The sequence below is a fragment of the Colossoma macropomum genome, unplaced genomic scaffold (genome assembly GCF_904425465.1).
Source record: "Colossoma macropomum unplaced genomic scaffold, Colossoma_macropomum, whole genome shotgun sequence".
Taxonomy (NCBI): domain Eukaryota; kingdom Metazoa; phylum Chordata; class Actinopteri; order Characiformes; family Serrasalmidae; genus Colossoma; species Colossoma macropomum.
In genome coordinates this window covers 26,234,744-26,248,693 of record NW_023494784.1, presented here as the reverse complement: position 1 = coordinate 26,248,693, position 13,950 = coordinate 26,234,744, and the positions used below count along the sequence as shown (strand labels likewise).

Sequence of the window (13,950 nt, the reverse complement as noted above, 5' to 3'; positions counted from 1 at the left end):
AGTGTGAATATCCGGTTACACACCCCCAGCTTTTACGTGCTGCCTTTGTGGTTCACTCAAGTCTGCCCTCACATTTTTATAGAAAACTCTATAGACACTCTTTTTATATGTAGGAACTTCTGAAAAAGCAGATGGCGAATGCTTCATTGTCTACTGGGTACTTCTGCATTGCATAAAGAGTTTTACTGCTGACTTAGTTGAATCAGCAAGTATAAGACTGAGTCAGTTATTCAGGCATTGCTAGCGTGATATTGTGGCTGCAACTGGATTTGCATTGATTGTAACTAGTTCTTTAGTGGTGCAACTCATAGCCAGGGGTGTTTATCAAATTAGCATTTCTAGATATATTTGTTGTGAAACAGCAGAGTTGTGAAAGCACTGTAGGCACTAATGTGAATGTATTCAACCTTGTAAAAGCTTCATAATAAATCAATTTTAGGCTAAAGCTCTGACATGGGCTCAGTGCTCAGAGAACTTAATTTCTCTCTCTCTTTTTTTTTTTTTTTGGGGGGGAAAAATGGGAGTAATCCTGGAGCTATATATAGATAAATGATTTACTCTGGGTCTGGTATGAATAAGTGTGCTCAGTTCTGCTAGCAAAGCAGTTTTGAATCACCTGAAATTTGGGATGTTCTTTATGAGAGGCTTTACACAGCTTGATAGCAGGTAGAGTGAGGTCACCTAAATCATTTGTATAATACGCTTCAACCCTTTTTTTAATACCGTCCCAGTAGACTCATTTCTTTGCCCGAAATGACCCAAATCCTGTTTATAAGGGAACAATCAATGCTGTTGCAGGAAAGCTGTGGTCTGCCCCATCATTGATGTCATCAGTGATGAGACTTTTGAGTACATGGCAGGCTCGGACATGACTTACGGAGGGTTCAACTGGAAGCTGAACTTTAGGTGGTATCCAGTTCCTCAGAGAGAGATGGACAGACGCAAAGGAGACCGCACCTTACCTGTCAGGTGAGGACCAATGACTTCATGTAATAATCATCCTACACGCTTAGGCAAAAACGTTGTATATAGTACCACAATTGTTGTATGGCATGCAACAAAAGCAGAACCCTTTTTGGGGGGCTGTATAGAACCATTTTTTGAAAAAAGGTTCTTTAAACACCCATATACAACAGGTTTTTCATTATAGAGAAGAACCATTAACCATTCAGAGAACCATTTATAAATTCAGACGATTCTTTGAGGTGTCACAGTTCTGTATATGACCATTACTTTTAACACAGAACCCTTGAAGAGCCATTATACAAGGGAATAGATAGGATTCATGCTCTCTTCATACTACAACAAACATATGTTTTGATTTTACACACATTTGTGATATATTTGATCCAGAGGTGTCGACCTCATGAGGACATCAGAGCTGGTATAGCCATGACAGCATATATGTTTAACTTAAAGTTTACCTTAAGAACTTAATATTTATTCTTATCAACAGGTTCCAAAAATGGCAGTATTTTAAATGCATCAGCAGAAAATGCCACCGACAACGTTCCTCAGTGAGCAATTACAAGAATTTCAAATATTTCACCCTCTTTGGTGCATAATATCATCAACAGATTCAGAGAGTCCAGAGACATCTCTGTGCATAAAGGGCAAGGCTTAAAACCGCAACTGAATGCCCTTGACGTTCAACCCCACCAATGGCACTGCATTAAAAACCGACATGCAACGCCACCAACTTCTCTGGGCTTGAGCTCATCTGATAAGGGCTGATGTATAGTACAAACATGTACTGTGGTCTGATGAGTCAGCTTCAGATTGTTTTAGAAAATAATGGACGTTGTGTTCTTTGGGGACATCCAGATTTTTAAAGACGTAAAGTTCAAAAGCCATGGTCTGTCATGAGGGTAATAGTGGTTACGTTTATAAGGAAAAACATCAAATATTGTGCTTTTGTACTGTTTTTATTTTAATGTGGATCAAGTAGAATTTGCTGATCACTGCTTTTTTTTATATAAATGTTCAATCGTTTGTTTTAATAAACATATTTTATTTCATAAGATATAGAGTCATTTACAGAAAAAAATACATACTGTTATGAATAAGTCTGTACTTCATTTATGTTTATATGTTTGTGTGTATGTGACTAGAGATTGCTTATTTATCATGCAGTGAATGCACTGCAGTTCTCAGTACAGCCACCACCAGAGGAACTCTGACTGTGAGGTTTTACTGTTCCGCCCATATATTCAGCCCAATTTAGCAACTCTAACACTCACAGCGCGCTCAGCTTTCAGGTAATTTACACATTTCAGAGTGAGTCTTTAATGACGGTGGAGGACAGCTGGAGGAAGTAGTGAGTCATTGTCTTCAGGAAGGCTGAGTGTGTCACTGATGACAAGTCCAACTTTTGTACTGGAACTGTCTAGTGCTGCTGGACTTCTCAGTTTGCTTTGCAGGATACTGTCTTTCAGACAAATATAGTGTCTTTCAGGACACCTGACTTTAGCTGTAGTGCTCAGGTCAAATGTCTCATTTCAGCCTCTAAAGAAATTTGTGCTGTAATTTCTCTACTTATCTACAGTTAAGAGAATATGTAGATTAAAGATAGATTTTTTTATCTCACCATACTTGGAAAACTCTATGTGTTCCTGAGTATTTGCACATAATTGTTCCAAATGGCTTGAGTTATTGTGTTCAGTGACTAATCACTCATTTATCGTTATACATCAGACTGAATCCAAAGTCTGAGATGCATTCAATGCAGGTTAGATGCAAAAGAATAAATCAAGACAGCAAGGAAGATGAAAGAGAAAAAATAAGCAATTTTCCAGCTCAGCATACCTTTCAGAGCTACATAGTTAATTACAGTAATAGCAGTGTAATAAAAGTCCACATTCATTTAAAATGCACTACAGTGATCCTGAAAGTAGATGCATTTTTGGAACTACACCTTCTATGTTTAGTGTTGTCATTTAGCGAAGGTGAGAAAAACATGTTATAATTTAGCCTTTAGAATTTGGTCTTTAGCTCTTATTCAGTATGGTACCTAAGGGGCCTGCTCTCTCTTGGCAGCCGTCTGTAATCACTGCAAACCATCTCCATCTCAGATGAAACGCCACCATGCTTGAAGTGGAGGGAAACGCAGCGCTTAACTTGAGGGACAGAGGGAGAGGTTTTCCTCTGAGAAATTAGTTATACCACACTGATGGGTTTTAAATGGGACGAGCTGGAAAAGTCAGGCATGATCAGTGAGCTGTCTACAGCAGAATTAGCATTTTCTATCAGTCAGAGGGGCAGCGGGTAGATCCGTATTCAGATGCAGAACACGGTGGTGGTTAGATTATCAAATGCACTCATTTATATCTTTTGCAATGCATGACTGCTCATCACTGTCCTTTTCAGGAAATTAATAAGCGGTGCGTTTGTTTAAATATTAAAATGTTTAAGCTGTTTACATAGTTTTTAATATATTCAACTTTTGCTACAGATATTAAAGGATTAAAATCATCCATTGCGAATAATCACATTATTCTGTGGTCAGTTGGTACAGTAGGTGAAATGCAAATACAAGCAGAAAGGAGTGATTTGTAAATCCACTTTGACCTATATTTAAATGAAAACAGCACAAAGACAAGATATTTAATGTTTCACCTTATCAACCTTTTTTTGTAAATATATGTTCATTCAGAAATTGATGCCTGCAGCATGTGTCATAAAAACTGAGACAGGCAATTTAAGACTAAGAACACTGTGACATGTTTACAATCCATCTTAAACAGGAGATGATAAACAGATTAATGGCCAGATTCTTACAACTCACCGCCAGATTTACCGCAGCATTAAAAGCACATAACATGGCGGTAACACATTTGCTAATTCATAAACAAGGATTACCAGTGAGTTTAACCACTTGCACAATGTCAGGCGTTGCCACAGTGTTATCTTATTAAATATGGCGGTAGCCATAACACCTCACAAAAAACACCTGCAAACACCTGCAAAAATAACAGTGGAACCACTATGGTGGTAATTTTCCCCAGTAAACCTTCTAACTGCTGTTGTAGTGGAATGCTTGTTTAGGCAGGATTTCAGATCATAAAACAGCCTCCATTACCTGCATCAAATGTTCAGTGAATCTCTGTCCTGTATATGAAAAGTAGGTTTAGCTTGGAAACAAAATAAGTGAAGAGTAATTTTACATGTTGAGATTCTAATTACATGTTCCAATTGTTTTTATTGCAAGCACTTTTAGCTTTTTTCAATTTACAGTGGATTTTACAAAGAAATTCAAATTAAAATAAATGAAACTGACGTTTTTACTAGCGAAAATTAGTTTCTTTCTGGTCAAAACTGAATTTTTACTTTTTGAAGTTTAATATTTACTGGTGGAATTTTAATTTTCGCAAGTGTAAATTGAATTCCTGAGATCAAGATTTAAATATTTACCAGCTGAAAAATTTAATTTTCACATGTATGAATTGAATTCCTGCAATCAAGAAAAAATAAGAAATAAAAGCTAAAACAGCTTGCCATAGTAATTAGAATTTTAGTGTGTTAATTTAGCTGTTTAATTGTATGGAAAAAATGACCATATGTGAAACTTTAATGTTAATAAAAATTGTTACTGCAATTATTACAAATTGGAATTCTTAGAAATGAAAAATGAAAATTTACCAAGATATAATTCCTACAATTAAAAGTTATATTTCCAATATTATAATTTTTATGTATTAATGTTTATGTTTATGTCTTTCTTTCTAGTATTAACAAAATTTGATGAAGAAAGCATCTGTACCAAAAAATGTACTTTTATTTGCCAGCACTTCTTCCTTTAAAATGTGTAGCTCTGTTTCTGAGAATTTAGATTTTTTTTGTTTCTTTGATTTCATTTCTTTCATCATATCTGTTATGGAGCTTCACCTTACCTTATTTACATGTTGATTTTTGATTGGCTCTGGCTCTTGACTAAGACACCAGTGAACTAATCACTGTCACTCATAGGTCTTATTTACTGTGCTGCAAATTTTGTGTGGTGTAGCACTGTTACCTCTGAGTTTTATGAGTCTGGCTCCTAGTCTTTTAGGAGCATGGATAAACTGAGGTTTGAAGTGAGACAGTTTAAAAAGAATGTTCAAAAGGTCTGGCATGGTGTGGGGTGTATACTAATGGAATGGGTGACTTGCACATCTGTGAATACACCATTAACACTGAAAAACATTTTATAACTATATGCTGCCTTTTAGACGCCGTATTTTTCAGGGATGTCCATTTTTATTTAAGCATGACAACGGCAAGGCACAGTCAACAGCATCAGAGCATGTGGGTGCTAGACTAGCCTGCCTGCGGTCTAGACCTGTCTGCCTTTGAAAACGTGGCACGTTATGAAGCGCAAAATACACCAATGAAGGCCCTGTACAGTTGCACAGCTGAAGACTGTTGTATAATAAAACAAATCAAAAGTAGATTCGTGTCTTCAGTGCCCAAATAATTAATTGTTAAAAGGAAAGGTAATGTGACACAGTGGTAAACATGATCCAGTCACAGCTTCTGTGGAACATGTTGCAGGCATTGAATTTGGAATGAGGATATATTTACAAAAAAAAACAAATAAATTTGTTTTAATGAGGCAAAACATCGAACATCATGTTTTTCTGTTTTTGTTTTCACTTTAAAATAAGTAAAACATAATTTACTGATCATTGCTTTATGTAAAATAGCACAATCAGCAATATGAGTGGACAATAAGCTGTGTATGTATTTATTACTTTCAGTAATCCAGTAATAACTATGAAAATGAAAACACGAATATAATGTGATTTCCATAGTGAACATAGTTCCCAGTTTTCATCGCCGATGTCCAGTATTTGACTTTTCTTTTTCTTTTCTTTCTCAAATTACTCTTATATGTGCTTGTGGTTTTACTTTTTTTACTAAGCCCTTTGTGCTTTTGTTGAATATGAAAGGTGCTGTATAAATTATGTTTACAATGATGATGATGGCAATGATGGTGATGATGATGATGATTATTATTATTATTATTATTATTATTATTAAAGGTGATGTGCATTTGTATGACTTTAACCATGTATGTACTTATCTCAGAACTCCCACCATGGCCGGCGGCCTGTTTTCTATTGACCGAAGCTATTTTGAGGAGATTGGCACCTACGATCCTGGAATGGACATATGGGGAGGAGAGAACTTAGAGATGTCTTTCAGGGTAAGTTCACAATTTGATATATGATGGCAGCCTACAATGTAATTACTGCTAATAGTGACCATGATTGGCAGTTCATGATCATGAAATTGACTGGAGCAGCCAAACCCGATTAAAGTGCTGTGGCACTGATGAAGCCCTGCGTTTTACTGCATCAGTTGTCAGCTCTAATTCACAATAGTTTGACTGAATGTGATTTTGAGCTATTTTGATAGTGAGGCTTGTAATTACCAGGAGCTGTGATGCCAATCTGTAATGCATTGAGAGCATGTTGTCTGTAGATCTGGCAGTGCGGTGGGTCTCTGGAGATTGTCACATGCTCCCACGTGGGCCACGTGTTCCGGAAGGCAACTCCTTACAGCTTTCCTGGTGGAACTGGTCAGGTGATCAACAAGAACAATAGACGATTGGCCGAGGTCTGGATGGATGAATTCAAAGACTTCTTTTACATCATATCACCAGGTAAAACTTTCATTTGTGTGTAATGCGTTTTGGAATATGATTGGCGAGGTTAACTGTTCATAGAGTTGGTTATAGTTTTGATACTGATTTAAGAGTCATTGTTAAGCTTTGTGGTGACACAATTTAGGTAGAAAATTCCAAAGTTTTCAAAGGTCTCTTTTTACATAGTTTATAGTTAAAAATGCTTTACTTTGCTAATTTTATGCATCTCAGTTACCAGAATATTATTTGAACATCGGCTTGTTTACTCAGGGTGAACCCACACATGACTAAGACCCGTTGGTCTTGTTCATAAGCTGTGCTCTCTGAGTAATTACGTGTCTCTTGCCGTCTGCTTGGGTATATTAGAGAAATGCCTTGTGTTGCCTATAAATAGCATGGCTGGATGATTTGCATCTGTGGCAGTGCTCTTGTGGAAGACAGTAATTATGTTAGTGCTTAACCTCCTGGACCAGTGCTGAGCTCGCTGCATGTGACCCCACTCAGAAAACACACTCCAAACAGACAGCGTGATAGTGTACTGATAGCTTGAGTACTGCAGCCTTTTTCTAATGTTCAAGATAAATATTGTTGATTATCATTTTTAGATCTTTTTTTTTCTTGTGGTTAAGATGCCCCTTGTATGTCAATCAAAGGGTGGAAAAGGTTGATTAGTTTAACATCTTTAAAGTACATCCTTATAGTGATTCTTTGACTAACCAATGATCCTTTTATTCTCACATTCTACATTACACATTTACACGATACACATTTTTTCAGTTTTGATTCATTTTTAGAAGTCAAGATTTTGTTTGATTTTTGTTAATAAAATTAGCCCTAGAAATCAGCGGCCTTAAAAATTAAGTGACATCAGGAAAAAAGCCCAGTCATTTCAAGCCGCTCCCCCTCCCCATTTCTAACATAAGCCCCCCCCTCCTTCTCCTCTCACTTTACTCTAATTGGATACATTCAGATGCCTAGTTTTAATCATTAACAGTGACAGTGTTTACATCAGATAAGACATCATTTTAAATTTGCAGTACACTATTTCAAATGTTAATTTTTCACATTTTTCATATTTTCCAATACTGTATTCTGTGTTCACTGCAATCATTACACCCAGGGCTTGAGTTAAGGCTGGATGTAAGGGAATACCATCCCCCCCAAAAAATGACCACACCTTCACCTTTGTAAAATGTCCACCCCCCTTCCATCCCCTTCTGATTAATTTGACATCCCTGTTATCTGTAGACTATATCTATCCATATCTGAGATTTACACGCTATGGGAGTTCTTCATGTAAAACAAGTTCTGACCAGGGCAGAGCGCATCTACAGAAGAAGTGTTTATGTAGAATTGCATGCTTTGTGAAGCATTTGTTACAACACATGCACCCGTCATAAGGGTTGCCAGCATTTCTTGTTTTCACACCAAGTAGGGCTAGTTTAAAAAATGAGTCACGAGTGCAATGCATCTGCTGGGCAGCTTTTAAGCAAACTTTGACCTGGAGATGTTTGCTGGATCTGGCAACCCCTGCCTGCTGTAGAGAACGTTAAAAGTACAGAAACATCTGTGCAAGAAAATCAGATATACTAAGCAGTGATAACCAGTGAGAGAGGTTTGAAATGAATAAAACTGAAAATTGGAGCTTCTAATCTTTAGAGATAATCGTAATATTTAATTAAATATAAAGTTAATATACAAACTGCATATATAAACTAATATACAAACTGCATCTCCAGAATGAGAGTTGAAGCAGTGTTGCTAGCGCTTTGTTGATGTGTATTAACATCACGCCTGAAATTCTGAATGTTGTCATTGATAATTGCTATGGAGAGTTTTGTTGGGGGGAATTAATGCTGATTAAAGGACTAACTTACATGTCAAGAGCACCCCCCCCACCATGATTTTCATAACTTGACCGCTGGTCACATCCTCATTCTGTTCTGTGCCTAAACAGTACTTATGTCTCTTTTTATCTGCTTGGTTATATTGAAGAAATGCCTTCCAGCATAAAAGTACCAATATGTCATAAAGACACTACAGTTAGTATTTCTCCATTGATCCTGGGCACCACTGTCAGTTGAGTTTATGTTTGCCTCTGATGTTAATTCTGAGTGCTCAGTCAGCTTGGAACTCCCACAGTGTCACTCACGGGAGTTTCTCTGTTACTCAGCATGTTTTGGTAGCACATCAGCCCAAACATTTTCACTTAAATATCGCACCCATCAATCTCGCTCATTTCTGCTGATGTGGGCCCTTCACACACTTCTGCACACAGTCCAGATTTATCCGTGTTCAGCAGGGATCAGCGGGACCCGTGCCTCACTCTGCTGCTGAATCTGCCATCTTTTATTCATGCCTGGCTTTGTACTAAGTGTCATTCAACATGCAGTGAATCACTCAGTTCTGCTGTGCTGCTCTCGAATTCATGAGCGGCTCATTTTCTGGTCCCATGGGAGACGTGGGTAACGTAGTTCTCCTCTAGCTAGGTGCTGCAGTGATGTTAGAACTCTTCAGCATCTCTGTACAGGACGAGTATTATGATTAATTCCTGATTGGTGCTGCTCCTGCTGCTGATAGAGAGAGGAGGTGTTTGGAGTCACTTATGATCTGTGGTGCTGTGGGTGGTCTGAGAAGAGTAGTAGACTGGAGAAAGAAGATGGGGGACCAGAGGTGGAGGGATTCCTGGAAAGCTGTCCCAGTGGAAGAGTGCTCATGATAAATGAGCTTGTAATGGGGGTATAGAGAGCAGCAGGATAACCCTGTGTGGTCTAGGTTTTCTGAAGCTACATCTGTTGCAGAGGGAAGGAGAGAGTGTTAGAGAGGTGCAGGTGGGTGGTCATTTACAGAAACGAAAATTGGTTCAGTGTGTGATAAATCTAATAAATCATGCTTCAGATATGAAACATCCTGGTCTGTCCAGTCTAGGACTAAACAATAATGGCTTAAATGGTAATCATGACTATTTATTACAATTATGCAGACAGTTAAGAAACAAAATAGGTTTAATGCACTTTATCATTTTAAATAAGCACAAATAGGTCTTGTACATTTAAAGCCTACATTCATGCAAATGTATTACAACAAAATAACACTGGTCCTTACAAGAGCCTGACCAGTAAATCGACTGGCCGATATTATCGGCTGATACTGAAGACCATCAAATTTATATCGGCACAAATATCACCAATAATTAATGACTTTTTACGGCTGGAGCATCACTGGGATTTGAGCTCATGGTCTCCTGATGATAGAGCACACCTACCTTTATGCAATGCAATGGCTCACTGACATGAAAAGAACATTTACATTTAAGGTTTTCTACTCACATACCAGCCTGCTAAGAGCTGCCACTATCACAGCAATACAGGCTGAACTTGTGAATATGAACAAAAAAACACCATCATAGTTAAAACCAATAATATCAAGCTTCACCTCCCCCTCCATCCACCCCACCTATCATCAGAAAACTTAGTTAGGATAGATACCCTCCCTGATACACATTTCAGAACTGAGAATCATTTTAGCCAGTGAAGTACTGTTTATCTAAATATATTAAGAGTACAAAATTAAATGAAATAGTTTTATTTGGGAAACAAAAACATTAATTATCTTAATCTGGCAATAATACCTTAATTTTAATTAATTAATTATACACTGTTATATTTTTTATAGTTTTTAATACTGTAGGACACCGTTTTCAGCCTTTGTGGTATATTATGATCATTTATTTGCACACTTCAAAAAGATACCATGTCATAACCATTATGACACATAAAAGTTGCTAATGTATTTAAGCCAGAATATTTCATAGCAGGCTCAATCGTGTGTATATATAGGTACCAACGTTAGGCTATTACTGGTAGTGTATTATTATTGATAGCTCTTTGTGGTCTGGTGTAGAGAAGTCTGCAGACGCTGGAACAGTAGAGGATACGTCATTCTTTTTAGATCTAAAAGTTTTATGTTAATGAGCTGTTGTATTGAATCATGTTTTATATAGATGTAATTCTACAAACTTCTAGCATTTTATAATTTTTAGCAGAATGGCACGTAACCAGAAGAGTCAGGCAACAGAGAGGACAGAGAAACACAGCATAAAAAACATAGTGGAGATTGATAACTGGAGAAGGGACAGAATGAAAGGAAACAGGACAGAATGAAAGGAATATGTTAAAATATAGAGAGCAGATTAAGTCAGGGAGGAAGCCTCAGTTGTTGAGCCTTGCAAGCATAAATGTCTTGAAGTCTGCCTTGAAAGGCAAGTATTTTTTTTTTTAAATGAAGTCAGTTCAGTTAATAAATTTTATGTATTTAGCCAGATCTGTTTAAGCTGTTGCTCTACATATGATTTTTTGTTTACAGTCAGTAAGCTATATTAAATAACTTTATTGTTGGCATAAAGCAGTGTTTAACTTTAGCAGAAAACTGTCCCATTATACTTGAAAAACCAGATGAAGTGTCTTACAGGGACTAGAATATCTACATAAAAACTACATTTACTAGACAAATATACATCTACATGAGATAGATATACGTCTTTTATGAGCTTCATTTTCCTAAAAAGCATGGCTCAGGAATGGAAAAAAAATATATAAAAAAATAAAAAATTGGTTTGCTCTGGCTAACTGTGTTCATTTTACATAGGCCTAATAATATGGAGTTTGATTTAAGCCAAAATGTGTCGGAATATACTGTAAATGTATAGGAAACGAGATGCAAGCTTGAACATATCACAAGGATTATGGGAAAAGTTCTGAAAAGATCCCAAATTTACTCACATAATTCACTTTTTATGTGTGTACTTTCATAAACTAACATTCAAAAGCTGCTTTATACCTTCAAATCACTATTTACGAATACAAAACATTTTGTCTTAAATCTAATTCCATACTAATATAATAAAATCACAGGTCTGGAAACCTGTTAGACCCAGCAGTGGTGTTTGTATTGGTAAAGAAATGTTCACACGTACAGGCTATGAAATTTTACTGTTTGTGATTTAGTGAACTACTGCAGCAATGTAACAGGTTGTCAGTATTATTTATTACTAAGTGACCATACGAAGAGCGTTTCTTCAGAGTATCCTCTGTCCGTGTGGTTTTTGTCTTTGGTTGCAGTCTTTGCAGTTGTCACCTCTGTGATCATCCGCTGATCACATGGTCCCATAATACTGCTGCCCAATATAGATGACAGGTTTAGTCTGGCACCTCAACTTTTCTGCCTTGGGAGACCCTGAAAGGCGTTAAAACTCTAGGCAGCATACCTCTCTGCTTCTCTGATACACGCAGGCATCAGGCACCATATTGTGAGAAGGAGGTTGTCAGTACAGTTAGTAAATTCCACTTAGTAAATTCCACATCCAAGACATTGGTGTTTCCCAACCCAGTTACCTGAAATGGTCCGCATCTTTGTTCCAGCTTAAATTACAGCACATAGGGATGAAGGACAAATGTGGACCATCTGCAGGGCCCTGAGGACCGGGTTGGGAAACATTGTGCTAGTGGGCTACATATAACAAAAATATAATAACATTTTTAACTGGTAACAAAACTTTCAAATGAACATTTCTGTTCCAAAACAGTTAATGATGATTATGTTTTTAGTGGCATTTTTGTTTCTAGCAATGTACTGTTCCCTTTTGGTTTTCATTCCTTAAACTAGTTCGGAGCCCTGCCAAAAAGTATCCCAGTTTTGCTGAATTCACCCCAAGTTTAATTAACTGAAGCAGCCAAAAAAAGTTTAATCACGATTAAAATGAATTTTACGGCCCTTGTCCACTCTGCGTCTTCTTGCAGTGCCTTCCATTAACATCTGACCATCCACGCGTTTGCTGCTTTGAGAAGCTAACAGTGACTGAAAAGATAGCAGAGTGAAATGTTTGGAACTCACTGAACATCAGTGATTTTACTTGTTCAAAATAAAGTAACCACATGTACTAATAGATCTATTTAGTCATCTATCAAGAAAGTGAGAATACTGCGGAGACATAAAGACAACAGCATATTGCAGTCAGATGAGGTTTCATGCATCCATGGCATTTGTCACATTGCGCTTTAATGACTCTGCTGTGTTGGAGCTGCTGTTCGTTCCCCTCACAGTTCTCTCATATTCATTTTAAATCATCTCATGTTGACAGGTTTTTGTTGTGAACATAAATTAACTGCCTTTTCTGCGTAGGCATAAATCCTTTCTATTTGATGGTAGAATGTCATGAAATATTTCTTGCCTATTTTGGGTATAATTGTGTTAATATTTGCCATTTGAGAGATACTCAGTTAATGTATAAAATTACAGTCTTGTATTGAGTGTTTAAAGATGCAGCCTCTTTTAAGGAGTTCTACCAAAAGTAAGGCACACTTTAAACTGAATAGAAATGATTGGGACAGTAAAGGAAGTCTAATATGGAAGCTCCCTCTAGTGTTCAAGACTGAGTGATGCATTGTGGTGATCTTTTCAAGAGGAAAGAGTTGATTTAATGATACCCAGATGTATCAAGCCTTTCAAAATAACATGAATAATGTAACATTAGTTGGCCCAGTCCATATAATTGCAATTATGTAGATGTAAAGGCAAAGTATGACTCTAGGTCAGCAGTCTTACTCTGCTAAAAATAGGGCCTGGACTTTATATTCTCCTCAGAATCATGGCCAACAGTATGCAGTTCATCCAGAGGGCACATGCTCTACATTGTGAAACTTTGTGGTCCAACCGCTGCCAGGCTGTATTAGCTTTCAGTAACAAGATTAATTATTGAAGGGTGAGGGAACATTGTTCTCCCTAAATCCCCAAACTAATATTTCCTCCAAAGTTTCAACTGTTGTTTGGCCCACATATCCAAACCTGTAGGCATCACTGCTCTTTTAACTGCAGTCACATGCCCACTCTTTCTCCAATCAGTATGTTTATACAGGGTCAGGATGTGGAGTCATATCATATTATTATTATTATTATTATTATTTTTATTTTCATTATTATATGTGGAATGTCCCACAGTACTGTTTATAGTACTACCCCTAGTACTGTTTTGGGCACCTAAGCATTGTTTAAAACCATTTATCTCAGCAACTCCACTTTTTGTCCTAATAATAAGGTACGATATTCTCAGTTCACAGAACTAAAGGAAACATTTGTAATTAGACTAAATAATTCAAAGTAGCCACATTTAATGTTAAACTAACTGTTATCCATTGCTCCATACACATAGCAGCAGTTGAAGGTGAAGCATAAAGAGAACTCCAGAATGGTACGGTGTAAATCTAGATAATCTTTTTTGTACAGAATATGAATCAATACATGCAAAAACCAAATGAATATGACATTAC

At 37.0% G+C, this 13,950-nt stretch overlaps 1 protein-coding gene across 1 annotated transcript in view; it reads left to right on the top strand.

Moving 5' to 3' along the window:
• Window positions 1-13,950, top strand: part of galnt13 (UDP-N-acetyl-alpha-D-galactosamine:polypeptide N-acetylgalactosaminyltransferase 13) — a 49,002-nt gene that overhangs the window by 18,279 nt on the left and 16,773 nt on the right. Inside the window, exons 6-8 of the mRNA XM_036565962.1 lie at window positions 799-969; window positions 6,067-6,184; window positions 6,463-6,643. Coding sequence (XP_036421855.1) covers window positions 799-969; window positions 6,067-6,184; window positions 6,463-6,643 — 470 coding nt within the window. The remainder of the gene's footprint in view (window positions 1-798; window positions 970-6,066; window positions 6,185-6,462; window positions 6,644-13,950) is intronic.